We start from the raw sequence: 27,916 nt of genomic DNA, 5'->3' as shown, positions 1-27,916 counted from the left end.
AAACTTAAAAGCTTAATTAAACTTATTTTAAAATTATATAGCCCATATTTTAAAATTATTTTAAAAAAATAAATGCCAATGCTATGAGGTCGATGAACCCTTGTTTTTTGAAGAGTTTCAAGACATCAGTACCCAGTTTTTCTAATTGTGATTGCTAAGATTGAATGGTTGCCTTGTATGTGTGTATTGTTTTGGTGGAAATGGAATATCTTTAATTAATGCAAGAAACTATTTTGCCGTAAGCCGGTGAAATTAATCCGTACAGTTTTCTCATTGCACTATATAATTTACTTGGAAGGGAATTAATGAATCAATGAATAAAGACACTGTTACTGAATCAACAGAAGAAACTGTAATCCAAACATAACCAAGTACAAACAACCAAATCGAAACCATTAATAGATTTACAACTTTTCAAATCTGCAAAATATTGATCAGCATTTGTTAAGTTTGTATATTTAACAAAAAGCAAGACTAACTGAGATTCGGTGTATTCTGGTTAGAACCTAAGTATAAATAATAACTCGAAATTAACAAGTTAAAATAATGTTAGATCAGTAGAAAGATAAACGTGTTCGTGTGCAGTATCCATTCCATTATATACTGACAGTCAGACAACCAAAGAAACAGCAGAATGAGATTCTTTGAAAAAGCAGACACCATCTACTGAGATTCATCGCGTTCCTTGCTTTTAGACGTTCCACATTTCGAAAAAACGTTATTGATAGGAGTAGTTGGCACTGGTATCAATTTCCCAATCACAGCAAGAGGCCAACTGAAAAGTATGAACGTAAAGAGTATTATGAGGGGTGATATCATGTTACCACTTCTGCATAATATGCCTTTCGAGCAAATGTTAGCGAAGATTTAAACAGTCAATTCAAGACATTACAAGTTTTCACTCTGAAAAGTTACATAAAAGAAGCATGCAAAGAAAAGCATGAAATTGGCTGGCTCGCTGGCTCGATAGAGCGTACGATTAACTGACCTAATGAATCCGATAATGACACAGATGATCCACTGCTTCCAATTTAGCCTTACTGTTTTTGTAAACTTGCCCAGGAATTCAATGATGACAATCTGAAAAACAGTGCAATTTTATGTCGCCCTTAGACACATTTCACAGTCATGGCTTAATACTAGCAGAGGAGTTGTCAGACTAACCTGAAGCACAAGAGTTAATCCAATTATACCCATAAAGAGGTAGTTTCTTGTGACTCCTTTAAATATGTTGTATTCATCTGGCTTTCGAGCATTAAATTCATTAAATATCTGCAGATTTGGAAGAATTTTGTCTCTGTCGTCACTCATCAAGTACAAGAGAATAAGAAAAACAACTTGACCACAAATATAAGGAGAAAAAGCAAAATGAATTGGGAACATATCCCATGCCATTCCACAATCAAAACGATTTAGTAGCAATATAAAATTGCAGGAACAATGAAGTAACAATTAAGCAACAACGGAAAAACAATATGTTAGAGGCAAGCCACCCAAAGTCTTACGTGAATGTCAATACATACGAATAAGTTCATCTCAAAAAATTAAACACCAAATAAACCGCTTCTAAGTGACTAAAAAGTTCACACAACTTTCGAAAGTCATGTATCTAACGACAGCACCAGAGCTAATACGCAATTATGATATTGCATAAGAGAATAAATCATGGTATGCCTAGCTTTAGGCCAATAAAGCAGCCTCCAAGCGCCCTCAATCATTCAAAGCTCCCAAAAGAAATTATTTGAGGAAAAAAGCTATGTCAAGAGAATTTGTAGAGTTGTTTTCTGGTGTTTTATATCACTCAAAATGTTTATTACTACCAATTACCAATTTTACATCCAAGTTATAAATATGTATCATGAATATGAATTATTTCTCCCTAAATATCTAGGAACACTTCATTAACTGTTCAATACCCTAAGTATTTTCCATCTCATTTTCTTTCCTTTAAGAATTTTTGTTAGCTACGATCGCCATCAGAGCACCCCAACATAATTTCAACCTTGGAAGTGGGCAAGTCAACAGCAGAACAAAGCCCCCATAACTAGATCCACACAATTCAAACTGATTCTGTTTGTAAATAAAAAAGACATAGAATTGATGGGAGATTATAAAAGGTAGATTTGTGAAGTTTAGTTAGGCCTAAATCCCAAGGCATGTCTATCATATATTTCAACCATTATGTGACTTCCACTCATGACTTTCCACCATTGACAACACTGCTCAAGCAATGCGTATACCATCCATGTTTCCACCTAATTACTAGAACCACCAGCCTATTATATTTGTCTAGTGAATGGAGGAAGAGGTGCAAATGGGTTCGGTCTAGAATAGGAGAGGAAAAGTTGTCCAAGGAGCAGCATGGATCTTCGCATAGCCACCATGTTGAAAATCAGAAAAGTTTGTCTGTGGATGGGAGGAAGGAAGATGAGGGAAAAAATGGATTTTAGAGATGAAAGCATCGGGCAGATATAATCAGCAGAAATCTTTTCATTATCCAGCGAACAGGTCTAATGCGAGGAAGTGAAGGACTATGATACCACTTGCTAATCACAAGAACTCACATTGTTGTCTATGACACAGGAAGAGTGAAAGCAAATTTTGGCGGCAGTGACCAGGTCAGGTGGGCTTGGTCACCATGCTTCAATGTTAGAACTTGAGGATAAGGTGAAATACATACCCCTTACTAACAGCTAGTAATAATAGTAAGGTTAGTTGATTGAATTAGTAAGGCACATTGCCAATAAGAATAGCTATCTATTTTCCCATTGCAAGGTCATGAAGACTTACTTGACAGAGAACAAATGCGTTAAATATCAAAGTGTTCTTCACTTTGATTGCATGCACATTGTTGTCTTGGTTCAAACCCAGTATGCTTCTACCTCGGAAATTGAGTACAAGTAAGACAGATACTTGGTACATTGCCTGAAAGTTTCAAAAAAATATTGATTTAGACACATAAGTAATTTGTATTATTTCCTGATGCTTTAAAATCCGCAGAAACTACAAGGGGTACTAATAAATAAGAAATATAATTCACCTGTATCAGCAAATTCCTCCACATAATATTTGTTATGAGAGGCTCTCTGAAAAAGCAAGCAAACAATTTGTCAATTCTATCTCACATACTAAGCACATAGGCATCATCCATTGTTTTGGTAATAAAACTGTAAACTATTGGCCCATAATTAATAAAGAATGATTTGAATATCAAGTAATGAGAGAACAGTACAAACGCAAAACTAATGGGCTCTGCACAGAATTTGCATGGCTTTAGTAGAGCGTGAAGTATTCAACAGATTTTCAATTCTTTTATGGATATCTCAATTTTTGTTTTGTGCAATATTCTCTTAAAATTTCTTTCTTCTGAAAGAAGAATCAAACTTATGTTTAGATAATAAAGCTGCAAATTGAATTAACCCATTTTTCACAAATGCATTCTGCAGATCCACGCATGCCTCCGCAAATTCAGCCTTCACTAACAGCTTAATGGCGATTGACAACTCTTATTTTTTGTTTCAGAGGGAGATTTTGCATAACTTAATATGACTGGATTGTACTCCAATTGATATAACATTCATTTTTTGCTTTCCTTAAGTGATATCTCGTCCTGGACTTGCATATTATCCTCTCTTTAAATACATTTCTTCTATTAAAATATCCAAAAATAGAAAAAAACTTAACAAGAATTAGCTTTCCAACTGTCTTGATACTTTCCTAATTTTCCAAGCACCGTGTAATACTATAGTAATAAAATTCCTGACACTTTTCAAACAAATGTCATGATTTGATGTACCCAATAAAAATCACAAAAAAAAATAATATATTTGACCTTCGACCAACAGGAGTTCGATCCATGAGATGATCAGTTGGTGGTTCCGTTGCCAGGGCTAGCGCTCCCAGGGTGTCCATGATAAGATTTACCCAAAGAAGCTGTAGAGCAATCAACAGATATTTAATGTCATCCTAACTTTATATGTGGGCATAACCCAGAAAGAGAAATAGAAAATCAACCTGCACTGCATTTAATGGAACAGCACCAGTAGAAACTGCAGCAACAACATTTATCACTAGGGCGGCCACATTTACTGTAAGCTGAAACTGGATAAATTTCTGAATATTTGCATAGACAGATCGTCCCCATCTGACAACCTACAATCATGGATAAACACAATGTCATTATCAGTTGTCCTTCAAATACTTAAATGAACCTCAATTGTATAAAAATAAAACTCTCGTTATACAGTTATTAACCAAAAAGTGCATTTCTACTATTAATGACAGGAAAACAGCAACTCAAGAGGTGAAGAGCTGACATTCATCACTGCTAAGCACAAATCAAAATCTCTCAAGGTAGTACTGACCTTTACAACTGAAGCAAAATTGTCATCCAAAATAATGATATCAGAGCTCTCTTTGGCAACCTCTGTACCTTGGATACCCATTGCAAGACCTATATCAGCCTATATAAAAAAATATATAGAATTACAAAGAAAGAAATAAAAGGTTCACTACTTTAGAGAAATACTCATGCAAAAAATATATAGAATTACAAAGAAAGAAATAAAAGGTAGTTCACTACTTTAGAAAAATACTCATGCACTGGAATGATAGTTCCAAACTTTAAAATTAAAATAAAACTTACATAATGTAACCACTAATAGGAATTTTTACGAGTATACAACAATATTAAATAGACATACCAGCCACATTATCAAACCAAATGAATCATTACTATCAATGTCATCATTGTATTGGATACTTACAAACAATACAAGCACATGCCTAAAAGTTACAAACATAAGCTTCAAAAAATTGTAAATACTATGCAAACCTCATGAAGGGCAGGAGCATCATTTGTTCCATCACCAGTTACAGCAACAACATGACCTTTCCTCCTCAATGCTTGTACTAGCAATAATTTGTCATTGGGAGATGACCGTCCCATTACCTGTTACACAGTATTGGTAATAAATGTTATTTGCAAAAAAATATACCACAAGAGCACAAAAGCAAGGCTGTCATAATAATTTGATTCTACCAATATCCTATCAGCAATTTCATCTCTCTCTGCATCTGACAGGCCACGAAATGTTTTTCCTTCAATGATGTTTGGTTCTGTAGCATCAGCGAATGAACCAAGTATTCCACATTCCACAGCAATTGCTTTTGCAGTTTTCACATTGTCACCAGTGACCATTTTCACCTGTGATTAGAAATCCAAACCACAAAAATAAAAAAACAATTGGAAATGCATTAGCAAAGCCTATTTCAATTACTAATTTAAATACTCAATTAGTATAATATTGGAGGAAATCAAATAAGCTAGTGTTGGTTTTTGAAATCTTAAAGGCTTCAAAATTCAAAGCCATGGCACACATATTTGGTTGGTGCAGTGAATAAATAGTATTGTAGGCACAATACCTTTGCAAGATAATAAATCTATTCTTATTTATGCAGCCTACAAAAATAGATGATTTATTCCTAAGAAAGTCTTAAAATTAGAGTTTATAATTGTTAACAGTATGATTTTAGGGATAGGTTTTGGCTGTACTTTGGGTTGCTCCAACCCAACCCAATGCCCTCACTCTCAATATAATTTTCAACGATTATATACTTGATCTAATCCATAACATGATAATATAACTATATTGATATCTGTTCTAAAATAGATATTACAAAACAATAACTAGGTTTTAGTTTCACAATATATGTTAACATTGATAACGTCAACATGATCACTTTGACTCAAACCTGTGTATCATGTATTACCAGGCCTGGGTCAAATTAGATTCAAGTTGAAACAAATGACCCCATCAAAACTTCGATAAGCTAAACTGGTCCTATGATCATCCCAGTGAGCATAACCTCCACACAAGCCTCCATTAAAAATCATTTCTTACTGTTTAGATATATAGGATGAGGATCATCAATTTCACTCATTTCTTGACATCATTTATAAAGAGAACAATTTCTATTTTGGTTCACCAAAGTCCTATTAAATTTTCATAAAATGTAGAAAATGCTTGAATACGTCACCAATACATATCACTAAAGTGTCCAAGAATATCAATATAAGGTACACGAAGAAAATTGAAGTATGGGTATTTGAAAGGTTGGATACTTCACTCACAACTTTCAATCAATTTTATGAAATACCTTAACCCCAGCCTTTTGACAAAGTAGCACTGCATCTTTTACACCAGGTCGGCAAGGATCCTGAATTTCAATACAGAAACATAATTTTAGCAGCAGAAAATATTTTAAGTCTGATGCTGTCAAAAACTAGACATGTCCAATGTTTCTCCATTAAGATACATATAAGAACTTCCATTTAGTAAATCAAAGGGCAAGGACAAAGATCTAACGAATAAAATAAGAAAATATTAAAATTCTCTGCAACCTCCGAAGTGGCAAGCTTTTTTTAATAAAACTCACTTGCTAGGCATAATTTTGAGACTTTAACATCTGGGAGAGACTGGCTCCCCAAGACTAAATAGTAAAAAAAACCTTTGACTGCTAGGAATAATTGAAATATGAAGCCTGTAAATAATATGGCCAAACAGCTTGACCTTTAAATTAAAAAGAAAAACTATGGGATATAATACCAGAATACAAACAGAAAAAAATAAAAAAGGTGACAACGACAGGAAGGTTTCCATATGCATACCTTAAGACCAACAATAGCCAGTAAAATAAGATCATCCTCCGGTAAAGACCAGTGAGCAAGTAGTTCTTCATTAGTTGGAACTTTTTCCTTTTCGTATGATCTATATGCAATGGCAACACAACGTAGACTATCAGCAGCCATGTCTTCAATAGCCTTTTTGAAAAATGACATCTGCAAGATAGAAAAACTTTACACACATGCATATACACACACATACATATTAATGAACAAGAGTCATCCACACAATTCATATATTAATTTTATTTGCTTTGTTTATGTAACATACATAAAATAAAACTACTTTAATATTCTCCAGTCATGAAGAAACTATATAATAGAATCAGTTTATGTAACATGCATAAAATAAAACAATTTTAATATTCTCTTGTCATGAAGAAACCATATAATAGAATCATTTGAGATATCCCAGTTTCTCTATTTTCTAAATATATTAGTTCCTTGTATATTCAAGTCTCGTTTCTTGAGTGGGAGGGAATTCTGGGTATTTGCTATAAATAGTTCATCCCCCCAAAAATATACGGATTAAATAATGTAATGATGTGAATAAAAATCAGAAAGCTGTGATCTATTTCGGAAAAGCAATTCTAAAGTGAATCCAACAAAAGAACAAGGGACTGTGAAAAACCAGTTGGCAGGGGGTGATAAAAACCACTATACATAGTAGTTTGAGATGTATTTGGGCTAGAAACCCCATCTCCCTACCAATAAAAAACTGAACACAGTCTAAGAAACCCCTGCCCTTAACTGATGTTAACATGTAACAAGTTTATCAAATCAAACCTTCTCTTCATCCATCCCCACCAGCTGGTCGTTTGCATCAATATAGCCAGTACAGCAGGCTAGGACTATCTCGGCAGCACCTTTCCAGTGTATATGGATGTTAGAGTCGGCCTGCATATATGCATAAAATAATGATGCCCTGGCTAAAAGATATGTCATATTTTTAAGCAATATATTAGCTACCAAGTAATGTTTCAGTTAGTCTAGAATACAAATAAAATATCAGCATAGTTGAATAAAATGCCAATAAGATTGTACCGTTTGTAATGCAACACCGCCTCTCTTTTTCTCTGAATTGAATGGAAAAACATGAATAATTGATGTCTTTGATCTAGCATCCGTAAAATTCATCCCAAGCTGAGATTTGATATAACAGTCATCATTAGTTATAACTTAGAAGCTCATATGTTAGTCCAAAATGAAAAGAAGGGGTGGGAAAAGGACAGAACGTCCAAAACACACCTGTATTCCCCAATGTAAAATTGCCTTTTCCGTTGGTGATCCAGAAACCTCAACATCATTAGCACCCTGTAGGAGAAAAAAAATCAGTGAATGGTAATAGCTCGACCCAAGTCTATGTTCATACGCATTTACAATTTTTCTTTCCTCATACCTCAGGTGCATAAACACTACCATTAGTGTTCAGCGCAACACCCTCAATGAGCAGGGAGCGAAGCATAGTATTCTCCAATTCGTGGGGAGGATCAATTTTCTTACCCCCAGCATAAGCCTCAACCACAGTCATCTGTCTCATTGAATTGAAAAATGTTAACAAATTAAGAAAATCTGATCCATAAATGCCAAACAAGACCAATAGAAATGAACTTCCTAAAATTCTTAATTTATCCAATCACATTGGTAGAAATAGAATAGTTATCATTTTGAGCTCCTACTTTATATTAAAAAGCTCAAAACATAAAAACAATTAAAACAAGAAACAATTTCAAGAAGTTTTCTCCAAGAAGTTGACGTAACAAGTATAAAAAATTGTCATTTATATCAATATTTCAAATACAGCACCACGACTAACCTCATTCATAGTCAATGTACCAGTCTTATCACTACATATGGTTGTGGCAGAGCCCATGGTCTCACAGGCAGAAAGCCTCCTTACCTACAATTCAATGTGCCATATTAAACACAGTTTCACATATATTTATGTAAAAATTCAATAAAAGTGCAAACATCAATCGGCATACCAAAGCTTTATCTGCCATCATTTTTCTCATCGAGTAGGCCAGCCTATATGACATAATTTGTGGAAAAGGGAGTAAGTACAAAAGAACGAGATTAGATAGTGAACCCAAACCCAAAGAAAAAAAATTGTATTTTAGATATGAAAGAAGCATATTAACAATGTAATGTGGGCATATAATGCTTGATAAAAGAATGTGAAAATAAATTCTTTTTTATTAAAGATCTCATGCTAGGCATCAGCATGAAAATAAAATATTAGTGGAGAAAGAAAAATGGAAAATCAAGCATCAATTGTAGATTCTGTATGGGACCCAATGTGCAATTCACTGACAGATTTTTCCTAATATATGGTAATTATAAAAATTTAAGGAATGAAAAGTAATAAAAACAAAGAAAAATGAAAAATTTATCACCCATGTAAAATGTAAAAAATGTTAAAACATGAATGATGAAAGCAAAAACAAAATGTATAAACTAAGAAGCTCAGGTCAAACTGAGCAGACTTACGTTAAAGTAACTGCTAATGGGAGCCCCTCCGGAACTGCAACCACAACGATGGTGACCTATATATTCACTGGGTTATTATCACCAAATCTAAATATGGATATACATCTCCAATTGCATCAACATGCTCTAGTAATACAGTATTTATCATTGCACGTACCGCAACAGTTACTATCTTAATTGCACCATCAACAGCATCACCAACTTTAGTCTTGCCAGCTTTAAATTGAGGCGAACCATCCTGGTTTTCAGTATGCCCAGAGAAATATCTGCCAACAAATTTCAATCTTAGACATGTTGATCATAATCTTATCAACAAACCACAAAAATATATACCAACAATATGATAATAACTAAGTTACCTAGCCAGTAGCACAACCAGGACGACAACAGCGACAGAGAGTCCAACAATACCAATGAAAGTAGCTACACCATTTAAGCGAACCTATATTGAAAACTTACATACATGAATAAAGTATGAGAAATAGAAGAACTCAATAACAAATCACAACTAAGAAAAGGACCTGCAATGGTGTTTCTTCACCAGTATCTTCAGAGATGCTAGCCATTAGAAGCCCCCACTCAGTATTGATACCAACACCCGTAACCTGTGGTAAGAAATAAACAAGGAAAAGGTTAAATTAATATATTGAATAATTGAAAGAAATTCAGTAAACATAAATCTATAATTCATTGACCCCAAATTCGACATTCAACCTAGGGAATAAAGTCTTGTTAATAATAGTATGCATACAAGCAAACAGTCAACATCCTCTTTCAAAAAAATGTAACATTCTCTATGGTCCTTTTGATAAGAACCATGGGAGAACCCCACTAGAAAAGCTAGTCCTTGTAATTGGAGAGACCAAGGGTCAGATATAGATGATTTTTATTCCAAAAAGATTTCTGTTTGATTACTTATAATTTAAAATAGGTCATGATACTTTGTAAATAGGTGTAAATTAATGAATTGAAATTCCTTTTACTAAATGACGATAAAAAAATGTTTTTTTTAGTATTTTGTGTGTTTAGGATTTTGAAATCCTCACGTAGTAAGAGTCACTGATACGAGGTTCATTATTTAAATATTCAACTTTCTTAAAGTCTTTTGCTAGACAAGTAGATGAATCAATAGGGAAAATGCAAAACACGGTTTGCAGAGGGTTTCATTTTTGTTTTATTCTATTGTTGGAATTAATTAAAGTTATCTACTTCATCCAACTAGTTCTGAGAATTATCTTATGTGGGACTCAATCGCATAGCTTGCAATTGGATCCTAACATCCGCCATGCTCCACAACCCCAGCACCCAAGTAGGCTGGATGTGCAATAGCCCACTTCACTAGTTTTAGGCAATCACTGTAATGTTGGCATCACCACCCACAAAACCCTCTCTTTACAAAAGTCCCTTTAATTAGTAATGACCTCAATATTTATTTGTCTATCCAACAAACAATATATGCAGCAAATTAATTTCTTCGAGACTCTGCTGAGGATAGAACGATTGCTAACTATTGCTTAAGTGGATACACTATTTAATTAGACAAAAAAATTAAGGATCGTTAGATGTTAAGTTGTGTGTTTATGTTAATTGGGCTTAGCCCATTTTGTATTTAGGATTTAACCCTTATCTTACATTATAAATAAACTACCCTATGTGTATGCTAAACACATAAGGGAGATTTCTCCTAATCTTCTCTACTATTTCACATGGTATCTAGAGCTTAGGTTTTGTTCCAGCCAGTTCCACAGTCTCCGATACCCATCGTTGTCGTCGTTGCCGCCGCCACCGTCGCCGCCGCCACCACCACTGTCGCCGGAGTTCCAGAATCGACCGACGACCATACCATCCGGATCGTCTCGGCCGGGCGACCACCGTGGTGCAAAGATCGTGGCGAACAAATCATCCACGCGCCTCCACGTGCCGCCGCAAAGGTCACCAGATCCGCCGCACGTGCCGGCGCGTCGCCGGCGAGATCCGCCGCTGACCAAGACCGTTGTGATCGCCTCCTCGTCCTCTTTCTGGATATGTTGTTCGGAGCACTTTGGATTTTTTAGGGTTTCTCCCTCTCCATGGCTTCCCAACTTGATGATCGGAGTCGGTCTCGCCAGCCAGGTAAAGGACGTCCAAAATGTGACCATTGTGGCAAGCTAGGCCACAAAATTGATAGATGTTATGCGCTTCATGGACGTCCTCCTCGACCTATAGCAATGGCTAATTCTGATTCACCTCCCCCATCACAGTCTGCAGACCATCCTACTTCATCAAATACCATAAATAACCCTGTACTCTTTCAGGAATTTCTCAGATGGTATGAGGACCGTCAGCACTCTAGTTCCACTACATCTGCTTCTGTTATACGCACAGGTACTCCTTTTGTTGGTCTGACTCACTCTCTCGGATCTTGGGTCCTTGACTCAGGCGCCACCGATCATATCACTGGTAACAAGTCCTTGTTTTCTTCCTTGTCATGTCCGGATAATTTACCCTCAGTAACAATGGCTGATGGGTCTAGAGTCTCATCTCATGGTATTGGTACTGTTCATATTTTTCCGTCCATATCCATTGATAATGTACTTTATGTCCCTGGGTCTCCTTTTAACTTATTGTCCGTAAGTCGTCTAACTCGTTCCCTTAATTGTGTTATTTCATTTACCAAAGATTCTGTTTGGTTGCAGGACCGGAGTACGAAACACATGATTGACACAGGATGTGAGTCTCATGGCCTATATCATCTCAGCCCTTCTCCACATGCTGGCGTAATCATGGAGTCACCATCCCTTCTTCATGCTCAGTTAGGTCATCCCAGTCTTGCCAAACTGCAGCAACTTGTTCCGAGTTTGTCGAAATTATCAAGTTTGTCGTGTGAGTCTTGTCAGTTAGGTAAACATACTCGTAGTTCCTTTCCTAGTAGTGTTTCACAACGAGCGTCATCCCCCTTTTCATTGGTTCATTCTGATATTTGGGGACCTAGTCGTGTTAAGTCAACTTTAGGGTTTCAGTATTTTGTTACCTTTATTGATGACTATTCCAGATGTACTTGGTTGTTTCTCATGAAGAATCGTTCTAAGTTGTTTTCTATTTTTCAATCTTTTTTCAATGAAATAAAAACTCAGTTTGGGGTTTCTATTCGCACTTTACGCAGTGATAATGGTCGTGAATACCTTTCTCAACCATTTAAACATTTCATGGCTTCTCATGGCATTCTTCACCAAACCTCGTGTGCCTATACCCCTCAACAAAATGGGGTGGCTGAGCGCAAGAATAGACACCTTATTGAAACAACTCGTATCCTTCTCATTCATGGTCAAGTACCCTCACGTTTTTGGGGTGATACTGTTCTCACGGCATGTTATCTTATCAACCGCATGCCATCTTCCGTCCTAGATAACAAAATCCCTCATTCTATCTTATTTCCTCAAGACCCTCTACATCCATTACCTCTTAGAGTTTTTGGGTTTACATGTTTTGTTCATGATTTTAGTCCTGGTCTTGATAAGTTATCTCCTAGGTCTCACAAATGTGTCTTCTTAGGATTTCCACGGTCACAAAAGGGCTATAAGTGTTTTTCCTCTTCCCTCAATCGTCATTTTATCTCTGCTGATGTTACTTTTGATGAATCTTCTTTTTACTTTACACATCTATCTTCTAGTTTTGTATCTCCCTATTACTGTTGATATTCCTCTTATTTGTGATCCTCCTGGTGATGCTCCACCCATTTTGTCTCCTTCTTCTTTAGACTCTCATTCACCACAGGATCGTCCTTCACCACCACCCCTTCAGGTTTATAGTTGCCACAATTGTCTCCCTCATGACTCACTTCCAGTGCCGCTCCTCCGGCTCCAGCAAATGAGTCTGATTTGCCTATTGCACTCCGTAAAGATATACGCCCTACCTGTAACCCTTCCCCCATTATACTGTTCTTAGTTACCACAAATTATCTCCATCTTTTTACACTTGTCTCTCATTCATTTCTTCTGTGTCAATTCCTAAATCTGTGGGTGATGCCTTAACTCATCCTTGCTGGCGTCAAGCTATGCTGGATGAATTAAGTGCTTTACAGAAAAGTGGAACTTGGGAGCTTGTCCAATTACCATCTGGAGAGTCTGTTGTTGGTTGTAGGTGGGTGTACGCTGTCAAGGTTGGCCCTGATGGCACAATTAATCGTCTGAAAGCTCGACTGGTTGCCAAAGGCTACACACAGATTTTTGGTTTGGATTATGGTGATACTTTTGCTCCAGTGGCAAAAATGACCTCTTTTTGGCAAAAATGACCTCTTTTTGGCAAAAATGACCTCTTTTTGCCTATTCATTGCCATGGCCGCTCTTCGACAATGGCCTCTTTACCAACTTGATTTCAAAAATGCTTTCCTACATGGTGATTTGCACAAAGAAATTTATATGGAGCAACCGCCTGGCTTTGTTGCTCAGGGGGAGTCATCTGGATTGGTATGTCGTCTTCGCAAATCCTTATATGGCCTAAAACAATCTCCTCGGGCCTGGTTTGGTAAATTCAGCTGTGTTGTTCAACAATTTGGTATGTCTCGCAGTGAAGCGGATCATTCAGTGTTCTATCGCCACTCAAGTGCTGGATGTATTTACTTAATAGTGTATGTCGATGATATTGTTCTCACAGGAAGTGACTATCTCGGCATCTCTCAGATGAAACAACACCTTTGTCATCATTTTCAAACCAAAGATCTTGGAAACTCCGGTACTTTTTTGGGTATTGAAGTAGCACAATCCAATGATGGTATTGTCATATCTCAGAGGAAGTATGCGTTAGACATCTTGGAGGAAACAGGGTTAATGAACTGTAAATCTGTTGAGACACCTATGGACCCTAACATCAAACTCCTACCAAATCAGGGGGAGCCTTTCTCAGATCCTGAACGGTACAGAAGATTAATTGGTAAATTAAACTAACTTACTGTTACGCGTCGTGACATTTCCTTCGCAGTTAGTGTGGTGAGTCAATTTCTAAACTCCCCATGTGAAGACCATTGGGATGTAGTTGTTTGCATACTGAAGTATATTAAAGGATCACCTGGAAAAGGTTTGCTATATGGCCCTAACAACGATACAAAAATCGTTTGCTATTCAGATGCTGATTGGGCTGGTTCCCCTTCTGATAGGAGGTCTACTTCTGGATATTGTGTCTCTATTGGTGGCAACCTGATATCTTGGAAAAGTAAGAAGCAAAGTGTTGTGGCAAGGTCCAGCGCAGAAGCAGAATATAAAGCTATGGCATCTGCTACTTGCGAGCTTATGTGGCTTAAACAATTACTTAGTGAATTGAAATTTGGAGATGTCACTCACATGACACTTATATGTGATAATCAAGCTGCTCTTCATATTAGCTCTAACCCTGTCTTCCATGAGAGAACCAAGCACATTGAAGTTGATTATCATTTTATTAGAGAAAAAATCATATCCAGAGATATCAAGACTGAGTTCGTTAACTCAAGTAACCAACTGGCAGACATATTCACCAAGTCCTTACGAGGACCTAGAATTGACTATCTTTGTAACAAGCTTGGAACATATGATTTATATGCTCCAGCTTGAGGGGGAGTGTTAGATGTTAAGTTGTGTGTTTATGTTAATTGGGCTTAGCCCATTCTGTATTTAGGGTTTAACCCTTATCTTACATTATAAATAAACTACCCTATGTGTATGCTAAACACATAAGGGAGATTTCTCCTAATCTTCTCTACTATTTCACAAGGATAATTCTAGAAAATTATACAAATGGATGACAAATTTCCACTAACTAAATGAGGATAGAACGATTGCTAACTATTGCTTAAGTGGATACACTATTTAATTAGACAAAAAAATTAAGGATAATTCTAGAAAATTATACAAATGGATGACAAATTTCCACTAACTAAATCCTATAATTCTTCTGTAGAGATGCAAGAGGGTATATGAAGAGCGGATAATCTGCTTTAAATCCAATTCCGAAACACTTCCACGATCAACACACAATTTATTGGTCCTAGATATAATTACAACCCACACCTCCACCAAAGTAACTATTATGTGTTGATTACTACCAACAACTATCCTTCGGAAACTCTTCATTATGTAAACTAAAATCATCTCACACTGCAATTGCAAAAATAAACAGGAAAAAGTCTAAATTACCAGCATTGTGCCACTGCCATCAGCAACTTTACATCCAGACATCAGAAAAGGATCCTTAGAATCTTTATGGACCTGCATAAAACAAAAACCAAAATATGTTGCAGAAAAGAAAAAAAAAATCTAACTTTGTAGGAGATAAAAAAGTAAATACTAACAATTTTGCTCTCCCCAGTCATACTTGATTCATCAATTGCAAGAGAGTGACCACTGATAAGAATTCCATCAGCAGGGACCTAGAAAAATTATAAAAGAGCTGAATGGCAAAGAAAATGGAACCGACAAGTATAATAAGGAAAAGAATAATAGAAAAAGATCAAGTACCTGGTCACCAATATTTAGGGGTATAACATCCCCAACAACAATATCATATATAGAGATCTCAACCCTTCTACCGCCTCTAATAACCTTCTCATGCACAAATCCAAATAAAAGGTTAAAAATATGACAACAAATTTGATAAAAAAAATTGCAATACAACAATCAAGTTTAACTGAAGAAACAAGCAAACCTCCAAGTGTATATTTCTCTTCTCTTCATTTAGGTCTCGAAACTGAAGAGACTGCTTATAATCACTTATAGCTGGAGAACGGAAGAAAAGAAAGAGGTTAACAGGTCATTTGAAGAAGAAACTAATAGAAATCATTATTATAGTTATAATTATAATAACATCTACAGTAAAAGACTGAATGGATAGAGGGTCATGAACTTGGACTACACCAAAAGCTTATTAACGAGGAACTTGCAACAGTCATAGAGCAAGTAAATTAACACCGTGCATTATATACCCTTACAAAGCCAGTGTAATACCTGTAACAACAATAACAAGAATAACTGCAAAAGCAATGCTTCCCCCATCATACCATCCTTCCTTAATACCCTGCAACAATTTTTTTTGTCAAAATGAATGGAAAAAAAATCAAAATATTCAAAAAAGTTTCTCTAAATCATAGATTATAAAGAGAAGGGCCAAACATAAAGAAAGTAGGACAAAAGACCACACAAATTAATTAATTGTTCAGGATAACATTCAAAAGAATGCATATACATATTAAAAAATTCATGAAGTCTGGAAACCATTGCTTTCTATGTTTAATTGAACATAATTAGCACCTAGTTAAAGAACAAACAATAGTCAAAACAAGACTCACAATTTTTCTTCCCCTAAATAAAATGGATTCAAATAATAGCATTCATTGTTCAGATCAACCTAAATATTTATTTAGTTATATATCTGTGCAGGAAACATAGTATATAAATAGTTCCAGCACGTCCAAAGCTACTCAGTCTATAAAAGCATTGTATGCTAAATGTAGAATAGATTAAAACAGAAAAGGCTGTTATCAAATAGCTATAGAGAAATCCAAGAATGCCAAAAAGATAAGGAGTAAGGTTTAAGGATTAATAATTTTATAAAAATGTATAAATTAGTGGGAGACAAATGGCAAAAAGGAAAGAACAATACAAAATTTGGAGAAAAGCATTTGTAATATGAGAGACTCACTTTTAGCACTTTCAATCAAGTACAAACAATAGTATCATAACTTCCCCAGCCAATCTCACCTCAGATTTTATCCCAAGTGCCAGTGAAGCTGCTGCAGCTACCATTAAAATAACCAAGGTCAGGTCCTTACAAGCATCCCACATAAACATCTGTAAAAAAAAACATAGGAAAGAAAAGGTCACAATAGTATCCCAATCACAAAGAAGAAATTTGTCTACCTTGAAATCATCAAGTTTTTAACTAGTCTGAAAAAGTTATTACCAGAAAACCTCTTCCTTTCTTCCGAGGATAATTGTTGGAACCAAATGAATTCCTACGTTTCAGTAAATCAGCATCATCACCTTGAATTCCCTTCTCTAAATTGGTTTTCAACAAAACTGATAATCCTACAACCTGATAATGATCCAAAAGCAATACTTGAAAATTTATGACACTGAACAATACTACCAAGTGGAGAAAAAATATTCTTAGCAAACATACCCCTCCATATTGTTGCAGAGCAGTAGTGTCATGCTCCCTCGAAATTGAAGCAAGTTGTTCTTGTCCAATTGGAAATTCACCAGCAATTGGGGTCGGAGGAGGTTTAATAGGTTCTGACAAAATAAAACATTACCCATCAATTCTTATAAAAAAATAAAAAAAGAATAAAAGTGGCCTACACTTTATCAATATACTTGTTTAAATAAAGATCCATGGAACAACAAAACTAACTACCGATGAGCATATTCAAGTTTAGGTTATGAATGCAGAAAGGAGAATGAACCTATCCAACAAGGATGTCATAAATACAAATATATATTTTAGAATATGAACAAGATAGTGAACACTATGTGCCACATTCATCCATCTGTCCAATCTGATCATAATGAAAGCAACTTTTGTTCAATTGGTAGAAGTTAGGGCATACGAAAATATCTTAATCTTATCATATCTTAGATTATCTTTTTCAAGTAGCTTATTCGTTGTCTCTTAGCATTAATTACGATATGTTCTCATTTTATCATTTATTTGTTTGCTTGATTAATTAGGATTTATGATTAGCATAAAAAAGGACAGGTGCTCTGGCATTTACGTACCAAGAAGATATTGTAATATATATCAATCAGTGATTCATTCTCTTTCACCTCTCTTCCCCTGTACCCAAACCTCCTAATTTCAAAATGGTATAGAAGAGGTCCCATCCTCCATGACCTTTCCCATCATTGTTCCACCACAGAACACCTTAATACTTGGAATTCTAATTTATTTCCAGGATTCTTTCTATTTTCGGTCTCCCACTCTGACTTTAAGACTCTTGTCTACTCAGCTTTTTGCACTTTTCTGGGAAATATTTTTGGCCACCATTGCCTCTGCCAAAGAAATTCCCATCAATTTATCTGTCAGGTCCAATATTAGAATCTCCATCCATCAATCCACCACTCCCAAAACTTTCAGTAGCACCAGAGTTAATAAGACAACCGTGTGCATCATTCATTATCTCACCAACCAAATTATTAATCCTAAAAATCTCAAGAACATCAGAATCAAGATAAGTCCATATGCGTCACACTTCTCAGCTGCCATTATCTCCCTTGCATGAAGCAAGAGCCATGCTATGCATGAAGGCCCTTTTTACCGTTTGTTTCTCATGCCAAGGTCAACAACCCAAGCAGTACTAACTGGATTAGTGTTGAAACTCCTAAAAAAGCACTCTAACATATATACCAATCTCCTTTAGCATGTAGTCTATGATATGAAAACCATTTGCTGTCCTACAACCACTGATTCCATCCTCCACAGTACCATTCTGCTCAGCCGCTTCTTTTAGCCTTGCTTTTTAAGGTATCATTAAATTTTGCTTCTAGATGAGACTCATTTCCTAGTTACAAGTTACATGAACTGTAGCAGCAAAAAAGGGATTCTAAAGTTCTTTCACTCTTTTCTTTCACTACTTACATCTCCTATGGCTATTTGACTCTGTTGGGAGCTTATTTGTTCTTTTACATGATGCTAGCTTTCAGGAAGAGAGGTGGAAGCTGTCTAGCCATTTAATTGTCCGGAACACGGTTTGGTCTGAGTCTAACCCAGAGTGCTTTTTCCAAATACCAATCCCAGTGAATAATCCTAAGACAGCAGGAGTCACAAAATTAGCCCATCAGTCCCCAAAGATCACCCTACTACTGTTGGTCTTTGTCCTATACAAGACTATTCATCAATCACCTAACTTTGGTATATTAAATATAGACTTGGTAGGTAGATAAACTGATTATCAAATAATACTATATAGATTGAATATTTTAAAATTTCGAGTTGTAACAATACATTGTCTATCATTCCCCAATTTTGTTTAGGAAAGAGTTAGCAATATGTATTGCAGCAATCCAAACGACTTCTTTAAATATGTATTGTTAACAATACACATAAGTTGTGCCAAAAATGGGCCACATAGAAAGGACTTCTTCCTGTTGAAAACTTCTGGAATTAAACATCCAAACAAATATATTTTGTAATAAATCAGCTCAATTCTATCCAAAAAAAAGTATTACTTCCTGTTGAAAGTTCAGCGGAATACTTAAATTTATATAAGTGGATACAAACCTCCTTAAATTTATATAAGTGGATACAAACCACCTTAAATTTATATAAGTGGATACAAACCTCCATGTCGACTGTAGATAAGGTCAAGGTCAATTTATAGTATATAAATGAATGCAAACCTCACTGGTTTTGTAAGATTGAGTTAGGCTTAAAATTTATTTCTTAACACATCCAAATTGACTCAAAGGAATACATAACAGCAAATTGAAATGATAAAGGAGAATTGCTTATTGTAAAATAAAGGGATAAGCTGAAAGGAAATTAAAGAACCAGTAAAAGATCAGACTCCCATCTGGAGAACAAATATCTCATGAAATTGGCATTTACAAAACATATAATGCATCGATGGGTTCCCCAGATGAATATTGGAATACTTTTAGCATGATTTATCAAGGTGAAAACAAATCAAGTATCATAACCATTTTGTTTATTCTAGAGATTTTCCAGACTAGTATGTGGTTTCAGATAAACACAAGGGCAGTAACATGACCACTATTTCCGTAACGTTTAGAAAAACATAACCGAGGTAAAAAAAATAACCAGGAATCATTTTTTATTAACAAACAATAAGACCTAATAGCCAAACAAACCAAATACTGAATTACACCAAAATGTTTTAACAAATGTAAACAGATAAAAATATGACTATCTTTTATGTTGCTGGATAACTGTATTAAACCAAATTAAGATAGCAAACATTGGCAAATAAAAATTTTAGTACATCTCAATTACTCACCATTTCCTGGCACCCCAGCAGCTGCTTTGAAAAGATAAGCTGCCTAATAATGCAAAACGGATAATTAGTACACCTCATATGCCTGGCTTAAGCATAAATTAAGAAAGCCAAGTTTAGGGAGCATACTCTAATGGCTTGTGCATGCGCTCGAATCTTTCTCAATATTTGCTTCTTCTCTTCTTCTTTTTTCAAGTCCAAGGTATAACGAAATCGACGAGAAGCATTAAGCACAAGTGCTGCTTGCTAAAAAAGATAACAAAAAAAGGGTTTCTTATTTGTAAATACATAAACAGACTCAAAAATAGCAAATGTAGAATAGTACAATGAAGCTAGCTATTGGTCTTGACAGTTGACAGTAAATTACAAGGCAACATTCGTACTGCCAAAAAGCTAAATGAAACTACAAATTAATAAGAGGCGTTTTGTTTACAATAAACATCGGAAACAAAAGTTATATCCGCGCATGTAACTATGCAATTTCAGAATATTCAAACCCGTGCTTCTTATTTTACCTGGACTTTTCAAATTAATACAAAAATATCAAACATTTGATATCACCTGAGAATAAACTCCTGACATTGTTGTAGACAGACAGTACAAAAAAGTTTAAACAAAACAAATACATAAGTGATGTTTAATACTAATTACACAAAAGGTAAAGGGACCCAGCCTTCTCGCTGTTCAGAGCAAAAATCCCCTTGTCTCAAATTCATCATTGCGTTATTATAACTTTCCACATTTTTTATGGGAATTAAAATGCAATAGAAGAACATTATAATACTGCCTTTCCTAGAATGAATAATAACCAGAAACCATTTATAAAAACTCATATCATACATGAAAATATTGCATCCTCAAATTCAAATTCCCATGAATAAACTCCCATTTGAATGGGAAATATTGGATTAGAATTTCAAAGGATTTTAACTTTTTTTAAAAAAAGGCTTGTGGTATTCAATTAAGACTTTTAAATGATGTAAATAACTTTTTAATATTCAATCAAAACTAATAGAATTTTCTGGGACAACAACAAAATTTCAAGGTACTAATTTAAGATTTTTGATGAATTATTTTTTGTGAAAGATTTTCATGGATTTGGCATGACTTTTTAGGGTAGTGTATACATATCATATTCATGAAACAATCTCAACCAATTCCTAATTGGGGCTTTCCCAGACCTTCCCTTTCTTTTTTCTCAATTGTCAAACTCCTTTTTCCAATTCAAATAATCCTTTCTCTCTTAGAGACGAAGGCAGCAGTACAGACAATCATGCGCAGCAATCGGTATTTAGAATGTATAAATATTGTATTCGTAAAAAAATCTCAACCAATTCCTTGAGACTTTCCTAGATCGTTCCTTTCCCTTTTATCAATTGTCAAACATTTTTTGCCATTATAGATAAAATCCTTTTCTCCCTTCAATGAAGACAGCATTGACCATGTGCAACACATTATTACTTTTTTTCACAATGAATATCTTTCAAATCCATGAGCAGTAATTTTCAATCAGAAATGAAGACTATAGTTTTGAATCTATTGTTCAAATCCAAGGGCATAAACAAGAAGAAAAGGCTAGTACAGCAGAACATGAAGCTATAATGAATTAGATATTTAAATCTTTTTAAAAAATTGTATGCTAAAGATTCATTGAGTTGTTTCAAATCTTGTAAATCAATGTAATTCTTTCAAATCTTTCAAATTCTTACTGAACAAAATACAATTCAAATCAAAATAACATAATCTCACTCGTAAAAGTACTTTTAAGAAAATGGTAACTCAAACATTCAAATCTCCACAATAATTTTTTATGTCAAAATAGTCTTTTAAATGTATATCCAATACACTACACTAAATGGATAAAACTCAACTATTACCATTGAAATATAAAAGCTTCCCTTACTTTTTCTCTCACTGGTAATCATTTTATCCATCCATACTTTGAAATTCAGTAACCCATTTGGTTTTTAGTGAGCTAATCCAACACTATTAGACATAACTGAATACCTAAGAGGGTCCACTCGAGAAAATAGCTCTTCTGAAATGAGGTAACAGTGGAAAGACACAATGTATTTAGATCAAAAGAATGTTAAACCAGCATTCACTGACACAGGATTTAGCATGCCCACTACAAGTGGCTGAAATTTATATGGCAAGAACAGCATCCTTGAATGCAATGAAAAGGATACAGAAAACATCGAACAGTGACTCCATTCAGCTCATTTCCTCTTCATCCACAACTAATTTAAAGCAATTGTAGGAACCCCGTGTCCCTCTTTCCCTTCTTCGCACCTCAGCTGTTGTGATAAAACATGGAATGAAAGCAACTCAATCCTTCACTCAAATTTTTAATTTCACTATACATCCCAACAGTCAGCAGCACAAAAATAAGAGGCTCAAAATCAGGCCTTAACTGGCCCCCTTAATAATAATTCTTGAATTTAAAGATCATGTATAATGCCTGACTACCAAGTATCTCAAGGGGGATTAAGAGCTAACAATTGTGATGCCGGTTGTGAGAGAAAGTTAAGGCTTCTGGTAGTCCTCGTGTCGTGCACCTTAAAATGCTCTTTGCATGCACGAAACATATTGCTTCTTGTGTTTCATTGCTTTGAAGAAGGAAGACACTGTATTTAAAGAGAATTGTGGGTATTACTAAATATTCCAAAATTTTGGTAATTGAAGCCAAGTTTCTCAAGGAAGTTTAAGAACTTCTAAAAGTGACGCCAGTTATGATAGAAACTTATGGACTGCTTCTGTTAGTCCTGGTGCACCTAAAATATGCTCTTCGATTGCATGAAACATATTGCTTCTTCTGCTTAATTCCTTTGCAGAAAGCGAAACTGTATTTTAAGTGATTCATGAGTATCACTGAATACCCCAAATTTTTTCTAATTGAAACCAAGTTCGTCCAGGGAAATTAAAAACTTATTATGGTGACACCAGTAAGGAGAGAAACTTATGGACTGCTTCTGTTAGTTCTGATGCACTTTAAATGTGCATGAAACATATTGCTTTCCTCCCTTTCATTGCTTTGCAGAAGAGAGACACCGTATTTAAAGAGATTCGTGAGTATGCCTGAATATCCCAAAATTTTGCTAATTGAAACTAAGATTGTCCAGAGGGATTAAGAACGTAGATTTGTCCTGCCAGTTCAGAGAGAAACTTATAGACTGCTGTTAGTCCTTATGCACTTTAAATATGCTCTTTGCATGCATAAAACATATTGCTTCTTCTATTTCAATGAAGGGTGACACGTTTAAAGGGATTCATGAATATTACTGAATATCTCAAAATTTTGCTAACCGAAGATTTAATGTTCTCTTCAAAAATCGTCAGAGCAGTTTGATAGTAGGACATTTCAATTTCCCAATCCAAGTGCTTGGAAAACAATATATTTGAGAATAGAATATATAATATTAAAAATGAAAGAAGATTATAAAGCTTGTTACAAATTTGCAGAGAAGGACTTTAGGTGACACTTAATGTATAAGTACTAACATTTAACTAATATGAGATCATATGAGTGTGTGTGAATATATTCTGCTGCATGGGTGCTAAAGTTTGCAATCTGAAAGTTTGACGTCTGCACATGGACCTCAAAACTGCTTCACCCTCAAATATCGCATCAAATCACTAATTTGCATTACTATATGACATAACTATTCGAGTTTGGGAGATGTGACTGTATCTTTTAAGCCCCTACTGAGCATCTCCTATTCCTTTCCTATTCCTTTCCCATGTGCTGTTAAGTAGAAAATGCAACAAAGAATCGTAACCTTCAAATGCCACAGTAAAACCTCCATAGGGAGGCTTGCAGAACAAGAAGAAATCACTACTCCAAGATATGCAGCACCAAAAATGTGAACAAAATTATCACCATAAATTAGGGAAATCCAAGTTTAGTTATAATAAACCTCTAGCGGATATAACACCATTAACTTTCCTCATCCTCCGGGAAAAACAAATAGTCCAATACTATTTCCTAGAATATATCTCGAAATAACATTCAGAAATAGTCTACACTCCTCTACTGCCTTAATCTACAACCACCAAATCTCCCAAAATTTCCATAAAAATCGCACTCAATCAATCAAATTCAAGCACAACTAGAACATCCACTCCATAAACCCCTAAATTCACCATAAGAGGATCAAGCAGTGAAAACATCGCTTAAACAGTTCAAAAACATAAAAACATGCAGAAGAAAAACTAAAGCACAAGCAGAAGTAAAACAAAACAATAACATCAGAAAGTATGAATATGAATAGAAAACATACCCTCCAACGCCTGAGGCGTTCAATGGAAGCATTCTTAGTTCTGGCAATATCAAACGGATCGGATAAATCTCCATCATCGAGGTCAGTGGAGCGGTGAGTGGCAGGACCAGCCTCAATATCACTCTCCCTCTCCGTCTCCGCCGCTTGCCGCATCGGTGAAGCACCGTTCAGGAAACTACTCATGGTTCCTGAAAGAACTGTCGCAGGAGAGATGGCACCGTCACTTCACTCTTTTCCCTAACCAAACAGATCAAGATTTTCCAGATGAAATAAACCAAATAAAGAATCTCTGGAATTCAATCTCTGCTCATCAATTGCACAGTCTGAACCTTGTTTGGGAAAACTCAACTAACTTTTCAGTTCAGTAAAATACTATTCTCACTACTTTTCTTTATCTCAAATTTCAAATTTCAAAGCCACTATCCTCAGTGCGTCTACTAGCAGCCTCTCTAGTTCATACCTCTCTGTCACGGGTCAATCGCACTGCGATTAATGTTCTTTCCTTTTCTCACACGGTTTTTGAAATCTGTTCGATTTTAGTTTCGAGATACTGCGAAAAAAGAAAATTCCTCTTTTACCCCCTGATCTTTAATTTTTACATGTAGTAGCTTTCTCACATTTTGACTCAAGTAAATATGGTCTAACATAGAATATAGGCTCTAAAAGCATGAATAGTGTAACTTACCAGAATATACAGTTTTTTGTTTTTGTGAATTACTGTTAGGAATTGAGAATGTTAAAAACCTACACATTTAAAGTGAATTAGATTGTAACTGTTTACAGTTTTGGAAGCCTTTGCGTAACCGCGTGCACAAGGCAACGTGGTTGATTATGCTCGCTTGAGCTGCAGGTCAAGTTTATCTGTTTTTCTTTTCTTCTTCTCCTTTCTTTTGATAATGATTATAAATTATTTAGATTATGCAGCATTTGGGTTTGCTTGGCTGACACTTGTATGTGATGACAGTTGTCCCACATGCAAGGTGATTTGAGCAACGAGGACAACCCAAAAAGCGCTGATTCAGGTTCTAATTAGTTTTCTATCAAATTTGAATATGAAATTTCACTTTTTCAAAATTCATTATAAATTAATTGCTTCTTGTTGTACACGCAACAACTTTTCATAGAGTAAACTGACCGGAAATAAAAAGCTTCAGAAATTAACAAAAGTGCAAGAACGGATAAAATATGAGGTAGCGTGGCAGTCAGCAGAGCAAATGCATGAAGAGGTAACGCAACGTGGCATGGTGCAGAGTTACGTCTGGCGGAACAACTTTAATTGACTAAGTACAATGAATCAAAAATCAAAGGAGAGAGATTCTGTGTTAGCTAGAACAACAAAAAACACCTGGTATATGATAAGAATGAACCGGTTGCTGGTAAAGCTGATAGAAGCAGAGAAAAAGAGTTTATGGTCATTTATTTTGTTGAAGAACAAAAATCTGATGTTTCATTAGAAAATATGAACAAAAATCTGATGATTCATAAGAAACTATGTAAGGTGGGAACATTCAAGGTAGTTCAAAATATCTAACCTTTTAACAATTTGAAGACACCCACTCACCCAACACTCACCCAACACTCACCTTCTTCTCGTACCAATATTTGGTATGAGTCACAATTTATGACGCAACGTGTTTCCTATGTGTCATGATGGGAAAAAACGCGTGCATGATAAATTATGGAAAGATCATAAAGGCAAAATTATTATAAGCATGTTGTTTCTTTAACTGAAAAATTTAATGCACAAAGAAGCAGATTAATGTTCATGATGCATGGATTAAAGATCAATATGGTAGATATTTGTTTTTATCATTGAAAAATATTTGACTAATTATAAAATTTAAGATAAATAATTTTTTTACTTCTGGAAATTTATTTATATTAAAGTTAGTAACTTTATATAGAATATATTTATTAAATATTAAATATTAAAATATTGAAATATTGAAAATATTTATATATTTACTTCTAAGTTTTTTTTTATAAAATATGAAACAGATAATCAAACTAATATATAGTTATAATTTAATTATTAACTTATTAACTTATTAAAATTACAGAAAATCATTAATAGTAATAGAAATAAATTTAACAAATTCAAATTTTTGTGCATTTTTCAAAAATCAATATAATTATTTTAAGTAATGAGATGACTGGCAACTAAGCATGGAAGCATGGGAAACCAACTTTGACCTAAAAGAAAACGGAAGGCTACTTTGTACAAAACATGTTTTTAAATTGGGAGTTCAAAATTTCAAATTCCTGTCAAAGTCTTTAAATGGTATTAGATACTGTAAATAAATACAACCAATGGAGTGTCAAGAAATCAAAAGCCTTAATTAGCAAATTATAGTTGCATATCATTACAAAAAAAACATGATAAATGCAAATTAATCCAGGTTGCACATATTTGAACTGATTTCTTTTATAAATAAAATTATAATTAGTGTTTGTCAAAAAAAAATCTTTTAATTTATGTCTAAGTTCATGTTAATTTATGAATAAACTTGTGTAGTCTTTTCTTCATTATTTCTAACAAAGAAACTTCATCCAAAAACATTTGGATAAACACACACACATATGTGTGTATATATATATATATATATATATATATATATATATGAATGTAATAAGATGCATGATTAGGACAAAATTCTTGCTTAAGGTTATGATGGTCTGACTCACATGAGTTATCATAATCAACCTTCCTTTGTTTTGTATGTATCTTATCAAACAATGCATTCCACATACACTTTTAGTCAGAAACAGAGTTTTAATTATCTCTAGAAATATCAAACTTGACTCAAATGCACTTATGATACTGTGAAACTCAGTATTTTCAATTAGACCATCTTCTTTGTTATTGACCGAATCTCAATCAGAAGAATTGTAACTAATTTCATCTCTTTTGCTTTTCAGGTAATTTAGGAAAATGAAATATATTTTAAAACTTCTTACCTAAATTTGCCTAATTCTAAACCACTATATCAATCATCCCAATAAAAAAAACATAAAAAGTATTTTATACTATTCTTTTTCTTTGTTCTTCTGGTAAAGTGTCCAAAGATCAAACTCTCCAAAGATCAAACTCTCCATTTCCTTTATTAATAGCTGCATTTTTACTAATAACTACAGAACAACAGAATTGAGATTCAAACAGAATAGTATCAGATATCCTCTTGGCTCAAAATCACAACTTTCAATCAAACATAATAGTGACAGATATCTTTCTGGTTCAAAATCACAGCTTTCAATCAAACATGATATTGTAAATTCCATAATCAGAAACTACATATGGGTCACAGACAAAGTTTATAATTTAATGGATCACATATAATATAATAATCAAGAGATTTATTACCTTTGCAAAAGGATGCTCCAACTCTCTTTCCTTTTAAGTGTTATGATTCTACTGATATTATATATCTGTAGCTAATACTTTGAAATAGTGTATATCTGCAACACCAAACTACTATGAGACTTATCTTTCTGTGAAGCCAACTT

At 34.7% G+C, this 27,916-nt stretch overlaps 1 protein-coding gene across 1 annotated transcript; it reads right to left on the bottom strand.

Moving 5' to 3' along the window:
• Positions 1-372: 372 nt before the first annotated feature.
• LOC148203252 (calcium-transporting ATPase 8, plasma membrane-type-like) lies at positions 373-27,916 on the bottom strand. Its single transcript, XM_088105842.1, has 34 exons — positions 27,774-27,916; positions 24,413-24,649; positions 20,262-20,378; positions 20,136-20,178; positions 17,303-17,415; positions 17,084-17,215; positions 16,882-16,971; positions 16,129-16,198; positions 15,830-15,900; positions 15,643-15,726; positions 15,477-15,554; positions 15,322-15,393; positions 9,697-9,780; positions 9,535-9,617; positions 9,333-9,441; positions 9,176-9,231; positions 8,671-8,713; positions 8,502-8,585; positions 8,085-8,216; positions 7,934-7,999; positions 7,730-7,828; positions 7,472-7,582; positions 6,671-6,841; positions 6,160-6,219; positions 5,042-5,206; positions 4,835-4,951; positions 4,365-4,463; positions 4,015-4,152; positions 3,833-3,933; positions 3,041-3,086; positions 2,791-2,925; positions 1,165-1,272; positions 989-1,080; positions 373-775 (listed from the first exon to the last, which is right to left on the bottom strand). Exons 2-34 carry the CDS (start codon positions 24,593-24,595, stop codon positions 664-666), a joined length of 3,264 nt encoding a protein of 1,087 aa, XP_087961968.1. The 5' UTR covers positions 24,596-24,649; positions 27,774-27,916; the 3' UTR covers positions 373-663.

Source organism: Vigna umbellata, chromosome 2, assembly GCF_029865625.1.
Source record: "Vigna umbellata cultivar VRB3 chromosome 2, Vumbellata_1.0, whole genome shotgun sequence".
In the NCBI taxonomy this organism is placed as follows: Eukaryota; Viridiplantae; Streptophyta; class Magnoliopsida; order Fabales; family Fabaceae; genus Vigna; species Vigna umbellata.
This window is presented reverse-complemented; position numbering and strand designations above follow the sequence as displayed.

What these genes read in the sequence shown, in the direction of transcription:
- LOC148203252 (XM_088105842.1), bottom strand. Translation starts at nt 24,595, where the DNA reads ATGAGTAGTTTCCTGAACGGTGCTTCACCGATGCGGCAAGCGGCGGAG. An exon ending in CGCATGCACAAGCCATTAGA is followed by an intron (nt 20,179 to 20,261) that starts GTATGCTCCCTA and finishes TTGCATTATTAG; the next exon opens with GCAGCTTATCTTTTCAAAGC. An exon ending in AGAAAGGAAGAGGTTTTCTG is followed by an intron (nt 16,972 to 17,083) that starts GTAATAACTTTT and finishes TTTTTTTTACAG; the next exon opens with ATGTTTATGTGGGATGCTTG.